We start from the raw sequence: 25754 nt of genomic DNA on the forward strand, positions 1-25754 counted from the left end.
TATACAAGAGAAGGTCAGAGGACAACTGTGAGTCCCTGGGATTGAACTAGGGTTAACAGGCTTGGCAGCAAGTATCCTTACCCACTGAGCCATCTTGATACTGAAATTTCACAGATTTGGTTAGTAGATCCTCAAAGGTAGTGCCAGTGTCATTTACATATTGCCATCCGTTACCACTGTCCTTAGTCTAGTACAAGGCGTGGTATCTCTAGAACTGACTTTTTCATCAAGGCGGACCTTCTTCCCCCCCACCCCCATACTTTTTTGCTACTGTTGTTTAGCAACACAATTTGCATCCCAAGTTTGCTTCGAAAACGACACTGGAATTCTGATCCACCACTCGAGTGAATGCTGAGATTACTGCCGGGCACAGACACGTTTTACACGCTGTTGGGAATCGAACCCACGTCCTCAAGAAGGCGAAACAAGCACTCAACCCACTGAACTCCCTTCTCCTCCCGATGGTCGAGAAACACTACCCAAAGGCCGGAAGTCCTCCGCTTCCTGCCCCAGGGCGGAACTTAAGAGTCCCGCACCTGGCCGGAGCTCGGCACTGCACACACCAGCCTTTTCCGGCCGTAACCGGAAGTCGCGCTGACAGAGGCGGCTCCGCGTCAGGTGACTGAAGCCCGGGTGGGAGGGGCCGGAGGTTCAGTCCTTCTGCCTGACGAGTCTTTAAGACTGGCCTGGCCACCGTGGGACCGACGGGGACTGGTGGCGTCGCTGGCGCTCGCTCTGTCGCGGCAGGTACGTGACAAGCTGGGGCGGCGGCCCGGGAGGCGCGGGACCCCTTCCGGGGCTCAGGGACTGAGGGACCTGGAAACCGGGGCCCGGAGACAGCCTGCCTGACTCTCGCCGGGTCCCAGAAGGAAGGTCAGGCCGGCGTCCTTGGGTACAGATTGGGCAAACTGAGGCCCCGGAAAAGGGAAGGGCGCGCAGCAGCTCCCCTTCCAAACGGGCTCACCTGGACTCCCTGTCTCCCTCGGGTGCGGGGCCGTCTCCCCCGTAGGGAGAGCTTTGGCCGGGTGGGGAGCTGCGGAGTGTGGTGGACAGATGTGGGGGGAAGCGTGGGAGACCTGGATCCGAGGTCGCCGTCTCCCACACTTGTAGAACCCGCCGGCCCTGAGGTCCGCTGGGGTGCCGCTCCCCAGCCCTGACCGGACTCCTCCGACAGCTTGTTTCGAATCTGGGTTTGGAACCTAGGAAACCTTCTTTTGAACGTTCTCCTCGGGACTCCTGTGCCCACCGCTGTTTGAAGCCTGGTCATGTGGGGCGCTCTCCCGCTGTGGATGCGGGGTTCTCTTGGAGGCAGCCGGGGCCCGTCAGCCTCTGTGAAACAGCGGTCTAGCTTAGGAGAGCCCACCGGAGGAGAGTAACTGTCTTTAAGAGCTGGCCGGGGGCGTGGCGCACGTAGGTTATGGCAACGAGGACTCCCACCTAAACTTTGGGGCTGAAAGACTTACAACGAGGATTAATAGGTGGGTTTTACGGGAAGACAAATGTGAGCTTACTATTAAGAATTAACGGAAGAATCTTCAGAGGTGACTATTGACTGGCTGTCTCCTTATGGAAGAAGATATACAGGATTTAGAGGGAGGGCCTTTCCAGCTTGGAAGTCTCTTATTCTAACTAGTTATTGTGACTCTATTTTTCCGTACTAACTCTGCCCTCAGAGTGTATGTGACATTTCCTTTGTAGATAGGATAGAGATAGGATCTAATGCTGTCTTCAAACTCCTTTTGTAGTTTAGGTTGGTATTGAACTCCTGATCCTCCTGCTCAGACTCAGTGCTGGGATTCCTCATTACTTAGTAGTATTATGCCAGTTGAATTTGAAATTTCTTTGTCTTCCTTTCTTCTCTTGAGCCCTCCTTCTAGCCTACATCTCCTGTAAATCGGACCAGCACACACTTGCCTTATGTAATCTTTTGAGTCAAGTCACCATCCTTCTTTTCAAGGACTTTGGAACGACCCAGTATCTGATGAAGGTGTCAGAAGTGTTTGTTGTATTGAGAAACAGTGATCCATTCCATTGGTTAGTTTTTTTTTTGTTTTGATTTTGATTTTTTAATTCATTTTATTAGTCAGGGCCTCACTATAGCCCAGGCTTGTGCCTCAGCCTCCCCAGTGCTGGGCTATATCTGACATTAGTAATTTGTTTTCTAAGAACAATTTAGAAAGCCTCTGAAGACTGCGAACTATCTCTCTCTCTCTCTCTCTCTCTCTCTCTCTCTCTCTCTCTCTCTCTCTCTCTCTCTTCTGGAGTATTATGTAGCCCAGGCTGACTTAGGACTCAGGGACTCTTGCTGCCTCAGCCTCCAAATGCTAGGATTGCTTGTGTTCCCCACAAGGCTCTACTTGAGGTAGGTGGATCTCTGTGAGTACAAAGCTGGTTCATCTTTTAAGTTTCAGAACAGCCAGAACTACATAGTTATACCCTGTCTCAAAATGACAAAATCAGTCAACTAAACAAAATGCACATATATACGTACACACCCTCCCAGGTATGAAGGATCATCTCATTATGTTATTGATTTACATTTTCCTAAAACTGATAGTATTGAACATATTTGCATGTGCTTACCATCATTTATATACCTTGTAGGTTTTTTTTACATTTTATTTATTCATTTGTGTCTGTGTGTGTGTGTGTGTGTGTGTGTGTGTGTGTGTACCTGCATGTGCCATGATGGATGTGTGAAGGCCAGAAGATAACTTGCAGGAATCAGTTTTCTCCTACCATTTGGGTTTGTGGGGTTTGAAATAATGTTCTCAGGCTTGACAGCAAGCACCCTTACCCACTAAGCTCTTGCCAACCCATTCATCTGTACATCTTATTGGGAGAATATTCATTCAGTTCCTGTTTCCATTCTGTAATTGGATTATTTGTCCACATGTACAATTTTGGTTATAAATATTCAGACTGTTTAATCTCTGACAGCCCTGGGAGTAACTCAGAATGAGCTTAATGACACAATGAGAACATGCCAGTAACTTCCTTATCTGAAGAAAGTTGAATTTAGACATTCTATAGGCTTTTTAAAAAAATCTTTTGTTGATGTTGTTGTTGTTGTTGTTATTTTTTTAAAGTCAGGTTTTCTCTGTTTAACAGTCCTGGCTGACCTGAAACTCACTTTGTAGACCAGGCTGGCCTCGAACTCACAGAGATCCGCCTGCCTTTCCCTCCTAGTGCTAGGATTAAAGGTGTATGCCACCACTGCCCGGCGATTTGCACATTCTAAAGCACAGAGTAAGTTGTCCATTTTAGACTGCTGATTATGCAAAACTTGGCACAACCCCAATTATTGCTGATCTGAGCAACCATGTTCCTGTGCAAGGGATACTATTTGTGCCCAGAAAGCACAACATCATCCAAAATGTGGTAAGAGCATGTGGAGATCCTGTGTCTGTCATAGGCAGAGAGGACAGGGGTGCATGATATTGTGGAGTACTCAGGGTGAATGTAGGCTTAGGGTTCCAGAACTGAGCCATGCTGCTTCAGACTCCACAGTCTTTGACCCTAACCACACCATCATGAATATTAAAACAAATACCCCTGTCATTTAAATTGTTAAAGATTACTTGGGAAATTTAGAAAAGTATCCCTCTTACCTGCCTTGTCATCCATGTATCATCTAAAGAGAACCTTTGCTGCAGTTGGTCTTAGTTCCTTGTTTCTTGTCACTGGGTACAGCGCAGGTGGTTGTGGTTGTGAGGGCAGGCAGAGAGGAAGAGGGAGGGTTAGTGTGCGTGCTAAGTGTGCTTGTGGACATCAGAGGACAATCTCAAGTGTCAGTCCTCTCCGCAAACACCTTGTTTGAGGCAGAGATTTTTTTGTTTTCCACTGTGTATGTCAGGCTAGGTGGCCCATAAATTTTCAGAAATTCTCCTGTCTTTGCTTTGTCAGGGCACTAGGATTATGGACACTTTCATTACAGTGTCTGGTCTTCCATGAATTCTGGGGAGTCAAACATGTTTATATAGCAAAGACTTTTTATCATTTAACCATATCCCTGGCTCACCACTGAATACATTTTTATAGTTGAATCAATTGCTATACATAGTTCTTGTATTCCACTTTTTTCCACTTATCATCATTTGAGATTGGCTCTTACTGGGTTGCCTAGGCTAGTCTCAAACTCCTGATCTCAGTTGGTTCTTCTGCTTCAGTCTCCCAAGTACCTGGGACTATTGGCCAACCATTAGCAGGTAGCCTGTTAACATCTTAATGTTAACACTATCCGGCTACCAAGTTTTTTTTTTTATCATACTAAAATACATAGAATAAAATGACCATGTTAGCCATTTTTAAGAAAATTGATACTGTAGAAGCATCATCGCTGTTTCTCTCTGGAACTTTTCACTTTCCAAGTGGAGCCTGCTTTTGCTGTTTCACATCAGCTGGATTAGACATTTTGTTTGTGTACACACAGTTGAATGTGGAACCCTTGACTTCCAGGTGACTGTGGGACATACTGAAGCTGCATTTCTGTGGTTACTAATCCAAGCTGGCTGTTCTGTTCTAGGACTAGTTACTAGGTTGACCCCTGGGTGGTCCTTGTAATACCTGACAAACTAGTTCCAACTCTACCAACTGTTCCTCAGAAGTACCTGGTGATGTGGGCATGGTGGGTTTGTAAAGATAGACAGCTCTTTGAATATGAAAGTGGATCCAAGATAGTGGATCCAAGATATGGTGCAGTGTGCAGAAATTTGTTACTGTTACATAAAAGTTAAATTCCGACTTGCCCTAGACTCCTTGGGGCCAGGGAACAGATCTTGTCAGGCTTTTTTTTTTTTTTAATCATTGAGCCTAGTTGGCGTTTTATAAATGGCAGTAAGCACAGCTGCTAGAGGAAGCATTAGGGTGCAAGCCTGATTTGTAAAAGCTGATGTTACAGACTTTCCGAGTGATACCTGGCTTTATGTTGAGTGTATGTGTGTATATGCCTGTGTGAACAGGTGCCTCATGTACATATGCACTTGAAGGCCAGAAGGCAACTTCAGGCACCATCCTCATGTGCCATCCACTTTTGTTTTCTTTGAGACAGGGTCTCACTTACCTGTGACTTACCAAGTAGACAAAGCTAGGGAGCCAGTGTTCCCTGGGATTTGTTTTCCTTTCCTCCATATGGCATCATGCCCAGCTTGTTTGTGTGTGTGTGTCAGATGAGGGTGGGGTTCTGGGAATTTAACCTGAGTCCTCATACTCACAAAGCAAGCTCTTTACCAACTGATCTGTTCCTCATCCCTGGCTTTATTGTTTATGATCACAGATCCTTTTCGAGAACAGAAAAGAGATCATTATTTCGTCAGGTATTTGCTGTTTGGTATTAAACTCTTAGAAAGTTTTCTCCTTAATGTTACCCCTATTTATTCTCCTTTGATAGTTTGGAGTATTTTAGAGGCCTTTAGCTCAACCCCAGGGAAAACCTGAATTAATGATGTTCTACTGACTTGCATGACAGCAGAAGCAAAACACTCCCTTATTTTATGAACTCTTCTTAGAGCAAAAAGGAAAACAGGAACAGTTATCACTGTTTACAGATGAGGGATACTGGAGAATGAGAGGCAAAGATAAGCCTCATTCCATGTCCTCTGGCTCTCAATGCTTTTTTTAAAATCATGTTTTACTAGAAAGATTCCAATCGGGAGAACTTTCTTCTAGTGCAGCATTGCCCACCTTTATTGATTTGTGTTAAAATTGCCAAATTCCTACTCATTTATGTACCTTATTTGATGTCCTCTCCCTGTCAGGTTTGCTGTTGAACTTAGCAGTTGGGTCTTATAAGAGTGCACAGCAAACTGTCTAGTCAGTCTACAGTATGACTGCACATGCATGCACATGCACACGCACACAATAAACTGCATAGTCAGTCTACAGTATGAGTGCACGCACACACAATAAACTGCATAGTCAGTCTACAGTATGGATGTACACGCGCACACATGCACACACATCCCAATCATGAATGCCAACCCAGACAACCTAAACTGTTTTCTGGTTGTATCCATGAAATCCCTGTGGTCTGTTCCCTGTACTCACCCCTTTCTATTTCCAAGTCTGTACCAAGACTGGGAGTGTGGCTAGTGGGAGTACTTGCCTACCTTTGCAAGGCCCTGGCTTCCATTCCTAGTACCTCCTGCTCCTTCCAAAAAAGTTTGGAGCAACAGTTGAAAAACAAGGAGTGAATCAGCTCTGTAATACAGTTCTAGGTCTCTAAACAACCACTGCTCCTGTAGGACACTGACTCTCCAAAACTTGAGTGGAGTATGTTGACTAGTGTTGAGTTGTGCTGGTTGTGTACTCTTGGGCATTAGCTTTGACACACCATCCACATTTATGAGGTGCTCCTTAGATGCCAAACCTTGTGCTGAGTAATGCATCTGGAAGCTGGGACAGACATGAGGAAACACCCAAGCACAAGTCACTGAGGTACCATCTGCTACATGCGTGACTTGTGGTTGGGAAGCTTTGCTGCTGACTGGCTCTGTGACCAACCAAATGACCTAAACTATTCTGGGTCTAATTTAACATCCCAGGAAATACTAACAGTGTTGTAGTAGTGTTCGCCTCAAGGCAGGCTGTAAAGATTAACTGAAATAACTCACACGGACAATTTTAGTGTGGAGTTAGTGAAAGTTATGGTAAGAAGTAGAAATGCCCCTGACTTCAACACTTCAGGTAGAAATCTTATTTCTCTGGATCAAACTGTGTCCCATACTGGATTTCTGTCAGCGCATGGACAGTTACCCAGTCTGCCTTCAAGGAACAGTGTTCTTTGAGAAAGGGAAATTGTGACTCATTTGGCAAGGTAACCACCTGCTGCTTTCATTGCTCTGTGGGGAGTGTAAACAGTACTGTTCCCTGAACTCAGAGTCCTTACCTGGATGGAGTCCCTTACAGTTACACAAGATAACTTGTGTAAAGCTACAGAATAGGTGGGAACTGAAATTCGTACTCAGAGCCGTCAAAGTTCTGTGACATGATTTTAATGAAATTGTAGTTATTTATTTTTACAGTACTAGGGATTGAACACAGGACCTCTCTAATGCTGTGCAAGCTTTCTACCATTGAATTATTCTCCAGCCTTTTTTTTTCCTTTCAATTAAAAAAATGTTTTGGGGCCTGGAGAGATGGCTTGGCAGTTAAGAAAAGCACTTGATCTTCAGAGGACCTGGGTTTGATTCCCAGAACCTACACGGTGGCTCACAACTCTAGTTCTAGGGGATCCAACACCCTCTTTTGACCTCCTTGGACCGCAGACATACATGTGGTTCAAGGACATTGTAGTAGGAAAGGCCTGCTTGTTCGTTCCAGCTACCCGGCTAGCTTAGCCCCAAAATATCCACACAGAAACTGTATTAATTAAATCAGTACTTGACCCATTAGCTCTAATTTCTTATTGGCTAATTTTTACATCTTAATTTAACCCATTTCTTTTAATCTGTGTATCGCCACATGGCAGTGGCTTACTGAGTAAAATTCCCAGCATCTATCTACGGTGGATCCATGGTGTCTCTCTGACTCTCCCAGCATTCAGTTCTGTCTTCCCCGCCTACCTAAGTTCTGCCCTATCAACAGGCCCAAAGCAGTTTCTTTATTAACCAATGAAAGTGACACAAAGACAGAAGGACCTCCTACACCATTTCCCCTTTTCTATTTAAGCAAAAAGGAAGGCTTTAACTTTAACATAGTAAAATTACATATAACAAAACAGTTATCAAGCAAGAATTAGTTATAATATTTATATCTACTTTATCTTTTATCATAACTAAGGAAAACTATAACTATAAATTCTTTATCTCTATCAAAGACTCCAGAAGTATATAATATTACCTAAATAAACAGGAAGTGCATTGTAAGCAACTTCCAAAACTCTAGAATTGGCAGAGACATCTTACTGCCTGGACAATCACCCAAAGTTCTTCTGTACTGTTAGGGCATCCATCTTCAGCCTTCAGGCCCATAGTATCCAGCAGACTTTTCCATGAAGCAGGAAATTTTAAAGACAGTTCTGCTTATATTGGCAGTTTATCAGTCACTTTCTTCTGTGTCTTGCAGAATATCTGGCAGACTCTTTCATGAAGAAACCCCAAAGGATCATTTCACCTTTAGGCAAGTTCAGCGATCGTTTTTCTGTGGGTGTTGCCTGTCCAGTTTAGCAGTTCAGGCAAAAGCAGATGTTGCAAGGAGAGGGCTACTTGTTCGTCCCGGCCACCCGGCTAGCTTAGCCCCAAAATAACTACACAGAAGTTGTATTAATTAAATCACTGCTTGTCCCATTAGCTCTAGCCTCTTATTGGCTAACTCACATCTTGATTTAACCCATTTTTATTAATCTTTGTGTATCGCCACGTGGCAGTGGCTTACCAGTAAGATTCTAACCCACTTCCATCTCAGGCAGAGGATCCATGGCATCTCTCTCTGACTCTGCCTCCTTTCTCCCAGCATGCCCTTTAGTTTTCCCTGCCTACTTAAGTTCTGCCCTATCAACAGGCCCAAAGCAGTTTCTTTATTAACCAATGAAAGCAACACAAAGACAGAAGGACCTCCTACACTGGGACATATGTGCAGGCAAAACACTTATGAAATAAATTTTTAACAAAAATGTATGGGTATTGAACTATTTAGGGTTTCTGTTTCTGTGATAAAGGACCACAACCTAAAGCAACTTGGGGAAGGAAGGGTTTGTTTCAGCTTTCAACTCTCAGTCACTCCATCACTGGGGGAAACGAGACAGGAGCTGAAGCAGGGCAGGAACCAGGAGTTAGGAACTGAAGTAGGGGCCATGGTGGAATACTGCTTACAAGCTTGTCCAGCCTGCTTTCTTACACCATCCAGGACCACCTGCCCAGGAGTATTACTGCCCCCAGTAGATGGGTCACCCCACACCAATCATTATTCAAGAAATGTCCCACAAACTTGACTACAGGCCATTCTGGTTACGGACGTCTTTTAAATTGAGGTTCTCTCTCTCTCTCTCTCTCTCTCTCTCTCTCTCTCTCTCTCTCTCTCCCTGGTCTTTTGAGACAGGGTTTCTCTGTGTAGCCCTTACTGTCCTGGGACTAAAGGAGGTGGGAAGAGGGTGTTGGATCCCCTGGAACTGGAGTTAGAGATGGCTGTTAGCTGCTGTGTGGGTACTGGTATCTAGACCCAAGTTCTCTGCAACCAGTGCTCTTAGCCACTGAGCCATCTCTCCAGTCCCTTTTCTCACCTTTTTTGTTTGTTTGCTTGTTTGTTTTTCAAGACAAAGTTTCTGTGTCTAGCCCTGGCTGTCCTAGAACTCACTCTGTAGACCAGGCTGGCCTCAACCCACAGAGATTCACCTGCCTCTGCCTCCTGAGTGCTGAGGTTAAAGGCGTGCATCACCACTGCCTAGCTCACTTTTTATTTTGAAACAGAGCCTCACCAAGAGAAACATTATTTGAATTGAGAATATTGGAAGAAAGTATGAAAAGATCAGAGCCATCCCTGGATTCCCCTCTCAACTTTTACTTGTCCTTGCAAAATTGATGTGTTTCTTGTGTCTATCATAGTACATGGACCAGTATGGGTCCTGATAACTAATTAGTGAAGGAAACAGTGAATTTTACTTTAAATCTTTCTAAACTAAAGAGTACTCTACTTTCCATTTGAAAGTATGCATTCTCTTTTGAAAACCAAAGCCTTAATATTATCAAGGACTTGGAGAATAAAAGCACTTTTGCATATTTATCAGGAATACAGACTAGTACATTATTTCTGAAGGGTGTTTGTTAAAATGACACACACACCCTTTGACTCTAGTTCTACTGCTAAGGTTTACCCTAAAGACATGATCTAGTACTGTTGGTCTTCAGATCAGACAACAGGGTGATTGAGCTCCAGGGCTGGAAGAGTCTTTTCTTTTTGAGCATCTGAAGGTATTAGCAATACATAATTAAGGGGCTGGAGCACTAGCTGCTTTTTCAGAGGACCTGAGTTCAATTCCCAGCACTTACACGCTGGCTAACAACCATCTGTAACTTCAGTTCCAGAGGGATCTGGCTTCCTCTTGTGGTCTCTATGGACACTGCCTCTTCATGGTGCACAGACATACATACGGACAAAACAACCACATATAAAATAAAATATTTTTTAAAAAATGAAAACTAAATAAAAATTGAAAATGAGCTAACTCTGGTAACACAGACCTGTGATCCTATCTACTGGGGAAATAGAGTGAGGAAGATCTCAAGTTTAAGGTCTGTCTGGGCTACATGTTCAAGATTAGTCTGTAAAACTTAGACTGACTATGTCTCAGAAAATAAAATAACTGTGTGCATGGTGGCCTAAGTCTGTAGTTCCAGCATTTGGGAGAGACTCACCAAGAGCTCTAGGACAATACAGGTTATAAAGTGACTCTGTCTCAAAAGAGTGAACTAAAATGTTAAAAAGGATAAGTTTATGTGACAGTGGTAGAGCACTTTCTTGGTGTGTGAGGTCCTAGATTTATTCCCGATATGGGTGGGGGGGGGTGATGTGCTAAAATGTCACCAGATGTAGTAGCTCATGCCTTTAATCCTAGCAAGCAGATCTCTATGAGAGATCTAGTCTCATTTATGTCATGAGTTCCAGGACAGTCAGAGATGAATAGTGAGGTCTGTCTCAAAAACAACAACAACAAAGGCCTAAAATTTCTAAGAGAAGTGTACTAAAACTCATTCACAATTTGATGTGAATGAATCTTAGTCTGCTTGTTTTCCTTCTTGTCCTCTGTTGAAATATGAAGGTATAGGATTTTGAACAAAGTCCCTATTTTTTGAATATGTGGACTATCAAGATGGATCAGTGGGTAAAGGTGCCTGCTGCCAAGCCTGATGACCTGTATTCAATCCTCAGATCCCATATGATGGAAGGAGAGAATACTGACCTACACAAGTCACTTATGGCAGGTATACACACACACCCAAAATATAATAAAACATTTAAATATAGTATTTACTGTGGACAAAGCAGAAAGTACGAGTGGGGAGGGTGGTGGACTACAACCCTGTGGCTGTCATGATGATTCAGCTGGTAAAGGCATCTGTCACCAAGCCTGATGACCTGAGTCCTATCCCCAGCATCCATATGGTGAAAGAACTGACTCCTAAAAGTTGTCTTCTGACTTCCCCGCCTGCCATTGCATGAACTCACTTACACATATGTAATAAGTAAAAGTAATTTTAAAAAATTTAACCCCCTGTGGTGGTGCACTTCTTTCATTCTAGCCTCATTGGGAGGCAGAGGTAGGTGGGGCTCTGAGTTCAAGGCCAGCCAATGAACTTGTTTCAATTTTTTTTTTGAGATTTTATTTTTATTTTATGTGTATGAGCATTTTCCTAAATGTATGTATGTCTGTGCACCACATGTGTGCAATGCCTTCAGAGGCCAGGGAAAAAAAGCACTGGGTCTCCTGAGCCAATATATGTGTGCTGGTACTTGAACCTGGGTCCTCTGAAAGAGCAACCAGTGCTTTAATAGCTGAGCCAACTCTCTAGCCCCCCCCCCAAAAATTTTAAGCTTAAGGATTTTGACCATAATTCTTGTCAGAAACCACCATAAATAATGTATTTTACATTTTTTCCTTACATGGTTTTAACCTCTTGTATTCATATATAGAATATGTTCAACTTTATATACAAGGTTCTTTGGGACTTTATTTTGATACAGGGTCTCATATAGGAAGCATCTGGGCTCAAACTTTGTAGCTGAAACTAATCTTGAAAAAAAAATTATAATGCTTCCACTTTCTAAGGACTGTAAGGTTACAGGTACATGGCACCGTGCTTACAGTTTTGTTTTATGAGAAAGAGTTTTGTCCAAGCTGGCCTTAAACTCATGTTCCTGCCTCCCAAGTGCTGAGCTTTCACATCATCTCTTTGTATACAATTTTGTATATTGCTTTTTCACTTAACGTTATGTTATGTAGGTAAAATTCTCATATAAGTAAAGTGTCTATGGAAGTATAATATAATCTCTGTGCAACAGACTGGGGTAATATACGGGAGGGCTGGAAATTCAGCTCAGTGACTAAGTACTTTTCTCCACATGTAAGGCCCTAGCCTAGGTCAGTGACCCTGGGTGAAGCCCAGTGTTATATAATAAGATAGTGTGTGTATGTGTTCGTGGATTGTGCAGGTTTCTGTGCTTGCATATAAAGGCCAGAGAACAAGCTTGGGTGCCATTCTTAGGAATACTGTCTTCTCCTGAAAGCTTCAGGGATCCTTCTACTTTGACGTTCTTGGTACAGGGATTACATGTGTGTGGTACCATTATACCCAGCATTTTTATGTGGTCTTCAAGAATAAAACTAAATAAAACTAAAGTCCTTATATTTGCGAAACAAATACTCTATCAATTGAGATATCTGTCCCATACACCTCTCACCTCCATTTGAAAAAAAAAAAAGTATGGTGGGCTGTCTGTCTGTGGTGGCACTTGCTTATATCCTAGTACTCAAGAGACAAGGGCAGGAGCTTCACTGCAAATTCCAGATCAGCCAGGGTGGCATAGCAAGACTTTATCTCAAACAAAGCAAAATAAAATAAAAGATAATATAATAGTGTTGTGTCACATAGTATAATTTATGTTCATCCAAATCTACCATTTGGAGGTATCTGTCTACTTAGCTAAGGAGTGGGAGTGAGCCCGATAGAGAGAAGATCATTAAAATCATAGGGCATTTTGGAAGGTTGGGTGGGGGAATTCAGGTTATGGACCCAAGTTTGGAATATGAGCAAGCAGGCCAAGGCTGAAGCGCTCTGGGTAATCTACGGTCTTCCTCCCTGCTCTTTCCTAGCTTTTGCTGCCTTCTTTACCATTCCCTGGGCTCCTCTACACTGAATTTGGCAAAGTTTGTTGTACCGTGTCTGTATCCTCTGCCCTTACACACTCTGTACACCTGTGAATGCCAAGCAGACTGGCTGTCTTGTTGGTTTATTTGTCATTGTCACCCTTAGACTGAAACTTTTATCTCTGTATCCTGAATGCCTAGCAAATAATGACGTCTTTTAAAATAAATCTGAGAAAGTAGGGGAGGTTACAAGGTACCAAAGACTAGGACCAGTGCAGTCCCCAGGAAAGGAAGCCATCCACTCAGACTTCTCTCTCCTCCTGGACCTAAGATCATTCATGTCTTTGGTTCTGTATTTGGGGTTAGGTCTCTTGAGGGGTAGCCTTGGGACTTAAACACCATTTAGACTCTTAGATTTTACAGCTGGTTAATGTGTGTCCCAGGTTCCATTCAACCTACTTATTTCTTCCCACTGCAGCCTTCTGTGAGTGTGACGTAAACATTCTTGAAATGCGAGTCTCATCTGTCTCTATGTGGTCCATCAGCAACCTAAGCATCAGTGTAGTCAGGCTCAGACATGCCAAGGCTCCTCACAGAAAGCTCCCATGTGAATAAGTACGTGCCACAGGACAAGCCTTTTGCTGGGTGCATGCCTAGATTTGTGATTTTCATAATGAAGATTGGTGTCTTTTTGATATCTATGTACTGTACACCTTGGCCTGGAATTTTTAGGGTTAAAAGGGGGTATAGATACAGCTCAATAAAAACATTTTTTAAAAAAAAAAATAAAAGGGGTATAGGAGCTGGAATATAGTCAGTTGTAGAGTACTTGCCTGGCATGCCCAAGACCTGGGTTTTGTCCTCAGAAACTGCTGGGGGTGGGACATTAAAAAGGAACACATAAACCAGGCATGGTGGTGCATGCCTTTAATCCCGGCACTTGGGAGGCAGAGGCAGACTGATCTCTGAGTACAAGGCCAACCTAGTCTTTAGATCGAATTCAAAACAGCCAGAACTACACAGAGAAAGCCTGTCTTGGGGTTGGGAGGCAGGGGAGGAACCCATAAGACAGCTGATGAATTCCAAAATACCTACAGTTTCCAGAGCCTAAGAACTGAACACAAGAATAGGAGTCAGTTCATTAATGATTGCTGTAAGGATAGTCAACTCTTTGTAGTTTTGTAGTCTGTCCTGGAACTAGCTCTGTAGACCAGGCTGGCCTCGAACTCACAGAAATCCACCTGCCTCCCAAGTGCTGAAATTAATGGCCTGCACCACCATCGCCCAGCTGATAGTCAACTCTTATTGTCTCACTGTCCAGGTCCACAGGGGTGAGTCAGGGCAGCTGAACCAAAGAATTGAGGATGCTGTCTTGGTCACCTTTAAGCTTTACATTCCTAATTAAGTGTTGCAGATGCACCTTAGTCTCAAAGCATCACTTGTGTCACCCCAGACATCTCAAATTGAGGAATGTTTTTCCAAACTAGGTGTGTACTTATTTACTAAACAATCATTTATATCTCAGGGTGAGGGACTGGTCTGAGATCTCAACAGAGTTGCCCCATCCCGTTTAGTTTTATTTTTATTTTCTGGTTTTTTTTAATATTTAATATTTAATATGTATACAATATTCTGTCTATGTGTATGCCTGCAGGCCAGAAGAGGGCACCAGACCTCATAACAGATGGTTGTGAGCCACCATGTGGTTGCTGGGAATTGAACTCAGGACCTTTAGAAGAGCAGGCAATGCTCTTAACCACTGAGCCATCTCTCCAGCCCCCTTTTTTTCTGTTTTTTATGACACAAGGTTGTTCTGTCTAGCCTAGGCTGGCTTTGAATTCACTGTGTCCCAATCTGGCCTCCTAACTTGTGTTGATTCTCCTACCTCAGTCACCCAGGTGCTGAGTTTATATGGGCCACCTCATGTGGCCACCATGCCAATATATCTGACTCTGCAGTGCCTGAAGGTTGAACATTCTGAAGAAACGATTATTTCCCATCCCTCTCAAAAACTGTGTTGTGTTGATGTTACTGCTTGCTTTTAGTAGAGTTCTCCCTATTTTAGAACTGGGTTTCTGAAACTCTGTCCAATGGAAAGAATCATTTTAGGGTAAGGAAAGTGTCACTGAGGAGGGCCTGGAGTCAGGGAGGGAAAAGGTTTCTCAGTTAGGGTTTCTTTTGCTGTAATGAAGCACCATAACCAAAAGCAACTTGGGAAGGTTTATTTTGCTTACATTTCCATATCACAGTTCATCATCAAAGTTAAGTCAAGGCAGGAACCTGGAGGCAGGAACTAGAGGCAGAGGCCATGGAGCTTGCTCTATTAAAGGTGGAGATTGTTCAAGTAAAGGCTACCATCACTACCTGGGGTCTGCCTGCTTTCTTACAGGACCCAGGACCACCTGCTCAGGGGTAGCACCAGCCACAAGTGGTGACTTAACCTATACATATTCATCACTAATTAAGAAGATGCCCTGTAGGCTTGCCCACAGCCTATAATGGAGGCACTTTCTCAATTTAGGTTCTCTCTGATTAGATGACTCTAGCTTTTACCAAATTAACACAAAAATAGCAAGCACAGAGGTGCTGGTTTTTTGTTTTGTTTTGTTTTTTTGAAAAATAGCACAACTCAGGTGATTTTTTTGATGGAGTCCTTATTAAGGATTATTATCATTTAACATATGCCTTTTAGCTCTTCTGCTAAACTCCAGAGCCTCAGCTTGGTACTGCTCTTCTTTGTGAAACTTCCATGTGGTAGCAGTAATCTGGCATGTAGTTGTCAGTGAAGAATTATTAGCTGTATGCATGGGTGAATGGATGATGAATTTGCTCTGTATTTCATTCAGAAAGCACAAAAGTTACAGCAGGAGTTTGAGGACAACAAAGAATGTGCATTTCATCTCATAAAGCTACATGTTAATGAGGTAGCATATAAGAAGATAGTTGACACCAGGCTGGTCTCCATAGTAAGTTCCAGGCCAACCAGTGTTGACAGAGGTTTCAGTCCCAAAGAAGCACACAGAGATCTACATTAATTATAACCGGGTTGGCCTATTAGCTCAGGCTTCTTATTAACTCTTACGTCTTAAATTAGCCCATAATTCTTGTCTGTGTTAGCCACGTGGCTTGGTACCTTTTATCAGTGAGACATTCTCATCTTGCTTCCTCTGTGTATGGGTGACGACTGTAGACTGAGTCTTTCCTCTTGCCAGAATTCCCCTGTTCTGGTCGCTCTGCCTATACTTCCTGCCTGGCTACTGGTCAATCAGCATTTTATTCAACAAGTACAAGAGATAAATATTTACAGGGTACAAGACCATTGTTCCACAGCAAACCAAGATACAAAATGAGACCCTGTCTCAAAGAATGTAGAGTCGTGGGGCTGGAGAGTTGAGTGGTTAAGAAGATTGATTTCTTTTCCAGAGGATCTAGGTTTGATTCCTTACCACGCACATGACAATTCATGCCCTCTTCTGTCTTGTGTAGGCAAGCACCAGGCATACATGTGTGCACAAATATACATGAAAGGCAGAATAATCACATGCATAAAATTAAATTTAAATGTAGATTGGGGCTGGAGAGATGTCTGCATAGTTACAAGCACTTGCTGTTCTTTCCTGAAAACCCAGGTTCGGTTCCCAACATCTATACTTACCGTTTATAAGAATGCAAGTATGCTCATAATTGTTTTGGAAAATCTGAATTTGGCACTGGATGGTGGCCTGGCCCTAGGCAAGTCTTTTAACCTCCCTGACTTGATGTTTTTAACTGTAAAATGGAGTAAGGATCAGAAGCAGTAAAGATTTACAGCTGGAATATGTTTCAGGTGAAGAGTAATGAATGGCTGGGTACAGTGGCACATGCCTTTAGTCCCAACACAGAGGCAGTTGAAGTAGGAGGATCACTTAAGCTCAGAAGTTCAAGACCAGCCCCAATGAGGTTGCTGTGTTGTTGAGGTCAAAGTCTGTAGGTTCTGTAGGGACCAAGATTGATTTTAGAAGTTCAGCAATGCCTAGGCCCTGTTTTCTTCTTAGTTGATCTGGTGTCTAGCCAACGAGAACCTGCATTATCTGGCCACTGACCAAATCCTACAGGACCCATGAGTCTGTGGCCACATTGTTTTGTTCTGTAGGTACTCAGTAGATAGCCCCAAAAGGATGCTACTCATCTCTTCTTGTACATGGGGTTAGGGAGGAGGTAGAGGAGAGGCTTTGGAGATGAGTATGTGGCTTTGGAACCCAGAATTGCAGAGGGATTTGTGAGCAACCAGGCTGGCAGTTGACCAGAACCAGACATACATGCTTGCACCCACTCACTCAGCAGTTATCTGAGTGTCTACTGGGATTAAGCCCAGGGAAGGGCATTAGAATAAGAGTGATGTGATCTGTTTAGAGTTGGCATCGGTATCTGTATCTGACCTACTGCATGGCTGCTACACCCTGCAAACTCTGAACTGACCTGTTGCTGTCTCCTGACTGTTCCCACCTGAACATCTATCTTTACCCGTTTTCCCCGTATACCTGTGAGTGGTAGATTGAGCCATGCAGAACCTTGTTGGATCCTGGTGTCCATTCTAAGTGGTACATATGTGGCATTAGCCACTCCCTCTTTGTTTCCCCTTCCAAATCACTCATCTTAGATATGTACTTACTTTTCAGGGGGCAAAAGAAATTAATTTATTGAGATAAGATCTTTTTAACCCTCAATTAATACCCTAAAGTTTACCTCAAATTTATTGGGTAGCCAAGAATGACCTTAAACTTCTGATCTAACTGCCTCTACCTTCCAAGTTCAGAGATTATAGGTGTGTGCCACTATGCCTGATTTTAGGCAGTGCTGGAAATCAACCAAGTGTTTCCTGTATCTAGGCAGACACTCTGCCAACTGGGCTACGCCCCAGCTCTAGAGAAGAAATTTAAGCCATAGCAAGTCAGTAGTATAGTCAGATCTTGAATTTAGAGCTTTTCAGGATTGGGGAAGTGTTGACATTATGGGTACTGCTATATTGGTCTGATTTCAAAAGTAATGTATTAAAAATATGACACAGCTGGGCATGGTGGCACACACCTTTAGTCTCAGGCCTCAGAAAGCAGAGGCAGGTGGATCTCTCTAAGTTCAAGACCAGCCTGGTCTACAGAGCTAGTTCCAGGACATCCAGGACTACACAAAGAAACCCTATCTTGAAAAAAAAAATGAAAATAAAGATTAAAAAATTTTTAAAGATACTTCCTAAAATTTATAATTTATGCAACAAATGTAATATACACACATTCACTCTCTTTTATAAGTTATTTTAAAAGTAATAATAGGCTTGTTATAAAACCTTAAAATAGAATAAGAATATAAAAGTTCAAAGTTCCTAGTCCTCATAATACCAGAAGTAATTAATATATTAGTATTGCCTTCTAGGCATTGTGTTTGTGTGTGTGTGTGTGTGTATAAATTTTAACTTAAAAGAAGTTCATAAATATACCTTTTGGCAACTTTTAAAAAATTTCTTTTATTATGAAAAGTTTCAAAATATACATAAAAATAAAATGCTACATAATCCCTAACACATTCTTCCTTCCTTCCTTCCTTCCTTTCTTTCTTTCTTTCCTTCCTTCCTTCCTTCCTTCCTTCTTTCTTTCTTTCTTTTCTCTTCTTTTTGGTGGGGGAGTTTTGAGACAGGGTTTCTCTGTGTAGCCCTGGCTGTCCTGGAACTTGCTCTGTAGACCAGGCTGGCCTTGAACTCACAGATATCTGCCTGCCTTTGTCTCCCAAGTGCTGGGATTTAAGGCATGCGCTACTACCACCCAGCATATCATTTATTTCTAAGAGCCAACTTATTTGTTCTTGTTTCATCTTTTATTACCACCACCGTGTGTGTGTGTGTGTGTGTGTGTGTGTGTGTGTGTGTGTGTACACCTATATACACATTGCAGATGTGCGGAGGCTAGTGTTGGATGTCAGGTGCCTTTCTCAGTCATTGTCCACTTCATTTTTTTGAGATAAAGTCTCTCACTGAACCTGGAACTCACAGATTCAGTTAGACTGGTCTGGTCCATGAGCTCTAGGAATCTGTCTCCGTGCACGCCCTTAGCTCTGGGGTTACTGACATGCACCATCCCACCTGGCTTGCGCGCGCTCTCTCTCTCTCTCTCTCTCTCTCTCTCTTCCTCCCTCCCTCCCTCACTCTCTCTTTCTTTTTTTTTTTTTCCCCCAACAAAAAAATACAGGGTTTTCTTTCCATGGCATTCTTTCCATGGCAGGCTCCCACAGAGGAAAGAGACCCCTACTCTACTTGCCAGCGGTGAGGAGGTTCCACAGCACCAGGATGACTGAGTCCCCACACAGGAACATCTTGGAGATGTAGCCGTCCTTGTTGACAGGCTTGAACTTCTTCTTGCCCTTGCTGCTTTTGGGGACCTCAGTCCACATCTCCCTTCACATTCTCCAGCACCATGTTGCAGTGCCTGTCAAATCTCCATCCCAGGAGTTTCTTGTTGTTGCAACAGTTAATGAGCACATGCATGTTGTTCTTGACTGACTATGAGCTCCAAGAGGGGACCTGTGTTGAATTCCTCCTTCCCTCGCTTCTGCAGCTCCGCTGCGGTCATCTCACTCTTGGGTTTATTGAGAAGACTCATGGTGGAGGTTTTGCTTGCAGATCACTCCCATCTCAGCTGCGGTTGCTCCAGTCTCTGGAGTAGAGTGAGAGGAGGCTTTTTATGTGGGTGTTGGGGACCCAAGCTTAGGTCTTCAAATTTGAGTAAGACTTTATTGACTGAACTATCTCCCCAGCCTCATTTTGGAATATTATAAAGTAAATCCCAAATATCCTATTCTTAATAAATATTTTGTATGTATCTCTAGCAGATGGTGTGTGTGCATATTGTGTGTGTGTGTGTGTGTGTGTGTGTGTGAGAGAGAGAGAGAGAGAGAGAGAGAGAGAGAGAGAGAGAGAGAGAATGCATATATATTTGCATGCTCTTCCTCAGGAGCTGCCTTAGTTTTTGGCTAAGGGTCTCTCATAGTTGGCCCAGAGTTGGCCTGATTAGGCTAGGTTGGCTGGCTAGCAAGCCCCAGGAATCCCTTCCAGCATTGGGATTACAGTTGTAACTCCTTATGCCTGACGATTTTAGGTGGGTTCTATGGATCAAACTTGGGCCTAAGTGCTTGCATAGCAAACACTTTATTGACTGAGAAATCTCTCCATGCCAGATGGTAATTTTTTTTAAAGTTACATACCCAACAGAATTAACAGTAATTCTGCCAAGAAAAACAAAACAGATGAGCATTTGTTTGAGACCCAACATGGAGCGAGCAGTCCATTCTTAAGACCTTAGGCATTTTCCCAGCTAAACCTTTGGATCAGGCTAGACAGGCACCCCAGACGGGAGCTGACCTTGGAAACATTGTTAACCTCTGATGAGCTGCTCAGAAACTGAAACTGTACTCAGTCAATTCTTTCTTTTTTAATTTTTAAACTACATTTGCTTGTTTATTGTATATGGTGTACATGTGTGGGGACATACTTCTCATGGCACCATGAAGTCAGAGGCCAGCTTGCTGGAGTTGGTTTTACCATGTGGGTCCAGGGATCAAACTCAGGTTGTCAGGCTTAGCAGTGAGTGCTTTTACCAACTGAGTGGTCTCATTGACCCCCAATCAGTTTCAAGACATATTTCCTGAAAAGCGATGAAATATGATCCTTTAGCAGTTTAAAGATACAATTTTCTAAGACCTCAGAACACTTTTTTTTTCTTTTCCCCGAGACAGGGTTTCTCTGTGTAGAGGTCCTAGCTGTCCTAGAACTGGCTTTGTAGACCAAGCCAGTTCGAAACTAGCCTCGAATTCATAGAGATCCACCTGCCTCTGCCTCCTGGGTACTGTGATTAAAGGTGTATGCCACCACCACCTGACCTCAGAACACATTTTTAAGACTGCTTAATATATTTTTCCTGCGTTATAGTCCTAATTAGTGGACTGAGTGTTGTGGTCATACCTTTAATCCTAGCACTCAGGAGGCAGGAATCCCTGTGAATTCCAGGCCCGTCTGGGCTACACAGAGAGACCCTATCTCAAAAGCAAAACCACTTCTTTGTTTGTTAGCTTGGCTGATTTTTTTCTTAGTTGACAATTTCCTAAATGTCCAGAGTACTAACTGAGTATAACTGTGTCACTATGCCCAGCTAGTTCTTAATTTTAAAAGATTTTTTTTTCCAAACAAGGAGGTGATTGGGGAGATTGCTTAGTGGTTAAGAGCACTTGTTGCTCTTGCACAGAACCTGGGTCCTGTTCCCAGCACCCATATGGTGGCTCACAACCATCCATAACACCAGTTCCAGGAATTCTAATTTCTTCTTCTGACCTCCATGGGCACCAGGTGCACATGTGGTGCACATAAATACCTGCAGACAAAGCAGTCATACATATAAAATGAAATAAATCTCAAAAAGATTTTTTTTCAACAAAGAAACACTGGGGTTTGGGGATATTTATAGCTCAGTAGTGGAGTGCTTAGTGCTTAGCAAGCATGTGTGAGGGCCTACATTTGTTCCCCAGCATCCCACACATGCACACACAGTTATAAAAGAGGAGGAAGCTTTCCACCATGGAGAAGGTTTTGGAACTGAGACTAGCAAGACACTGCTACTGTCAGCAGCCAGCTGCCCTTCTGGGACATCATGTAAAATGATGTAACTGAGTGAAAAAGTGGTGGAGAGCCAGCCTCTTTCCTGCTCAAGTCGCTAAGCTGCTGTTGTAGTGAGAGGTGTTCATGAGCCCCAAGCTCTAAGTCTGCCCTGGGAAGAAGCAGTAGAAAGAAGGCTTCTTGGTCTAAGAAAACCAGCTTTGGGGATTTCATCTTTTCTTACTTTGGAAGCTGAAATCAGGTGGTCTTCAGGTACCCTGTGGTGAGTCCTCATTTTACATATGAGAAAAGCATAGCAGGATAAAGTGTGGTTCCTAGCAAGCTGGAGGCCGGACTGATTCTAAGCTTCAGTTCTCTGAGTGTGGTATTTCCTGCTTCTAATTTCTGAGATAATGAGAGCAACCAGATGAGGCTCCTGACAGGTTCTTAATGTGCTCTCAGAATCCCTGGGTATCCCTTGTTTGGATCTCATTGTCTTTCCTTGATTTCTTTGATATGGAATTTGCCAACTGTGATATGTTTCCTTGGGCTATTGGTGACCAGCCTTATCTATGGCAGTGTGGTAGTTTGAATGGAAATAGTGTGCCATGAATCCTAGTCTCAAAACCACCCTAGTCAGCTGGCCGGATAATTTAGTTGTTTCCTGAAGTGATCAGGATTGCCCAGATTATGAGTGTGCCAGATGACCTTGGATGGTATGGGATAGACAACTTTTCCTTCACTGATACAACTCCCTCTTTAAGGGTGTTGATAAATCTAGACAAAATAAGGTAAGTGGTATTTCATCTGGCAGGAAGGATCAGAGACCATCATCTGGCTGCTCCAAGCTTCCTAATTTTCGACGGTCACAAGAATTTCTTTATTCAGCCACATACCAATTACAGTCTTGAGTAGAGTCTGTTCTCCTAGTCAACATAAAAGTTGTCCAAAATTAAAGGATAGCTTGACAGTTCAACTTAATGTTTAATGGAGCATATATTTATCAACTGGTATGGTTAATACAGAATATAAATATAAATGGGGGAGCTTTGTTGAGAACCTTCTAGAGGCTGCTCAGTATTTTTCTGTTTGTGTTTTATGAGATGTGTTTTGGGCCTTGCTCATGAGCAACTCATGAGAAAGGCATAGCCCCACAGATACTGTCCCTGCAGCCCTCTGGGAAATCTGCTCCCAAGTTCAATCGTATTTATTGTTTGGAGCTGAAAGAAGATGGAAACATTGACATGGACATTGTAGGAAGTGGGCTGCAGGAATGAACAATCAAGTGCTTTCTGCCTTCCAGGATTGTCTTAAGAATCTTCACTGAAATCTTTGCTGGCAGTCAGCGATGGCGAGTAAGGGGCCCTCGGCCTCTGCATCCACTGAGAATTCCAGTGCAGGGGGGCCCAGTGGCAGCAGCAATGGCACTGGTGAGAGTGGAGGGCAGGATAGTACCTTTGAGTGCAACATATGCCTGGACACAGCCAAGGATGCTGTCATCAGCCTGTGTGGCCACCTCTTCTGGTGAGTACCCTCCTTTCATCTCTGTGGACAGCCTACCAAGTCCTAGGCAGATATCTCACTATGTACAGAAGATGTTTGGAGCAGATGTCTCACTTATACTGAGCCCTGATACACTCAGACCCAAGGGACAAGAAGCCTCAGTTTTCATCCCATCTCTACTGCTGAAGTTCTGAGTAACGTAGGGCAAATCCTGTTCCCATCCTAGTTGTCAGCCTAACTCTCCAGCAGTAACCCCATTTAGTGAGCATTACTGCCACTTGCTGTGATGAGCCTATAGACAGCATTGCATAGTGGTTTTGAGCAAAGACTGTGTAGCCAAACTTCCCCTCTTCTGTCTTGACTCTGCCACTTCCCTAAGGGGTGACCTTAGACAGGGTGCTTACATGCACTCTGCCTCATTTTACAGGCTTATTTATGAATATTGAGTGAGTGAACCAAAATTAGTAAACATGTTAAAAGAGCACATAGCGTGTGTGCTATAATTGTAATTGTTCTATATATAATGTGTATGTTGTGAAATGAAGTAGCAAGGTCAGTGTCCTTCTGGGTTCCATGCTTAAAGAAATCCCTGCTGTCTCTGAGAACTTCGGTGAATGTTGAGTAGTGGTTGTTTTTTCTACTGAGACGTTGAGCTAGACTTTGAAGCCTATGGAGAAGCCTTGAAAGCTGAGGGGAAATAATGGTAAATAAGATGAAGGGTGTGTGCCACCCCAAAGCAGGCCATTCCTAAGGGTGGATATGTGCACTGTTGGGTCTTCTGAGTCCCTGAGGCTATTGTCCTTCTCTCAGCAGAACCCTGGATGGGGATTGGGGATGTTAGGAAATAAGAATGGCTGTGGAGGGCTGAACCAGATTATCAAACCTAGAGGTATAGAGCGGTTTAATGTTTTTGTGCAAGAAAATGGTGACGAAAGTTTAAATTCTCAGCAATATAAAAGGTAAACTTATTGGTGAGTTAGTAAATAGAGCAGAGGTTTTTCTTTTTTGTTTTAAATTTTTTTGTTTTGACTTAATTGTTTTTATAGATAGACGAAAATGACAGAATTAAGAGGCAGAGTACCATTAGAAAGAACAGATTTGAAGAAGCAGTTGCACCCAGACTGTAGTGTCTTCTCTGCACATCTTTTCTGTGAAGTAGGAATGATTTTATCTCCTGGTGATCATCCAATGACAAAATAAAAATCAGCTCAGCCACTCTCTTGACACACAGTAGTTGCTTCATAAATGGGAGAAACCTTCATCATTAGTTTTGTTTGTTTGGGTTTTGACAGGTAAACCAGGGTTGACAGGTAAACCAGACTGATCTGAATTTTGATCAGAATTTTGAAATTCTAGCCCTCTTTTGCCTCTGACTCTGGAACGCACCTTTACTACAGCCCTAAGCTTTGCTCTAAAGGTCATTCATTCACCTTCTCCTCTCCCCATAATATTAAAGGGATTTCTAATGGAGTCCTGCTCTGATTTGTAGAGGGCTCATGTCACCATAAACTCAGTGTTGCGTTCAGATTAAGTCACAGTTTTTAGTCATCTAGAAAAGGCACATAATGTGTAAGACACACCATGGCTGCCACATAGTAAGTTGTAGTAGATATTTGTTGATTTACTTTATGAATAAGAAAAGAAATACTAAAAATCTGGAATTGAGTAATTGTTCCTTAATATTATAATGTAATTTTTTTATGCAGTGCTAGGTATTGAAAAGGCAGTAGAGAATTTTTAGTCCTAATGTAAGTTACATGTTCATCACCTTGGCTTCCTCCTTTAAAAAAATGAGACTCTGGAACCAGATATATGGTACACACCTGTAATCCTAGCACCCTGAAGGGAGCTGAGGAGGTGACTCAGTGGTTAAGAGCTAGGATTACAGGTTACTACCTCCATCTTACAGAGCTGCTGCCCAACACTGCTTTTTTATGTATGTATGTATGTTATTTTTTATTTATTTAAATGCAGGGTCTCACCATGTAGCCCAGACTGGCTTCAGACTCATGATCCTCTGCTACAGATTTCAGGGTACTAGGTTTATTTGATTTTATTTTTATGTGTATGAGTGTTTGCTTACATGCATGTTTGTGGACTACATGTATATACCAGGTGCCCACAGAAGCCATAGGTTATTCTCCTGGAACTGAAGTAACAAATGGTTGTTAGCTACCATGTGGCTTCTGAGAATCAAACTTGGGTCTGCTGGATTTCTTCAGAGCCTATAATCTCTCTAAGACTAACCTGTGGGTAAATTGTGCCTGGATTGTCTGGGCCAAGGGAGTCTGCTTTTGTAGTGATGTTTGAGCTAGAGACTGGAGTCTTAACTCTTTACTCTCTCATTTTTTTTCCCTGTGGGTTTAGCCTTTTCTTATCTGTTTTGTTCTTTTCATTTTGTTGTTATTTTAAGACAGGATCTCCTATAGCCTAGGCTGTGCCCATTCTTACTAAGTAGTAGATAATGACCTTGAACTCCTGATCCTTCCCTATCCCTACCTCCCTCCCACGTGCTGGGATTACAGATGATATATGCCTCTGTATCCAGTTTAGCCTTCCCTTCTTTTTTCTATCTGTGATGCCAGGAATCTCTGTGAAGAAAGCTCACTGGGGTTATAGCACCCCAGGCACCCTATTCTGATGTCTTCCCTACTCATGGAGTGTTTCTGCTAATGAAAGCATTTTTCTCCTTCTTCCTGCTTCCCTTCCTGATGATTGGCTGCCCTGGGGACTCTGTAGTTGGCCGTGTTTGCATCAGGTAAGATGTACTTCATTTTACTTTGTCTTTCATCAGCTAGAGTTGCACAAGACATCCCTCGTCTCAAGGGACTACTGTCA

General features: G+C 43.0%; 1 protein-coding gene and 1 pseudogene across 2 annotated transcripts in view; one reads left to right on the forward strand and one right to left on the reverse strand.

Moving 5' to 3' along the window:
- Nucleotides 1-599: 599 nt before the first annotated feature.
- Rnf185 (ring finger protein 185) overlaps nt 600-25754 on the forward strand; it is a 38902-nt gene continuing 13747 nt past the window's right edge. The window contains exons 1-3 of one of the 2 annotated variants that reach the window (XM_048449987.3): nt 600-747; nt 22717-22937; nt 25656-25674. In XM_048449987.3, coding sequence (XP_048305944.1) covers nt 22762-22937; nt 25656-25674 — 195 coding nt within the window. In that variant the 5' untranslated portion in view covers nt 600-747; nt 22717-22761. Of the gene's footprint in view, nt 748-22716; nt 22938-25655; nt 25675-25754 lie in introns of those variants that run through there. The other variant, XM_048449989.3, reaches the window with a different exon arrangement.
- LOC125410448 (small nuclear ribonucleoprotein Sm D2 pseudogene) lies at nt 19079-19502 on the reverse strand (annotated as a pseudogene).

This window comes from Myodes glareolus, chromosome 8 (genome assembly GCF_982192425.1).
Source record: "Myodes glareolus chromosome 8, mMyoGla1.1, whole genome shotgun sequence".
Classification (NCBI taxonomy): domain Eukaryota; kingdom Metazoa; phylum Chordata; class Mammalia; order Rodentia; family Cricetidae; genus Myodes; species Myodes glareolus.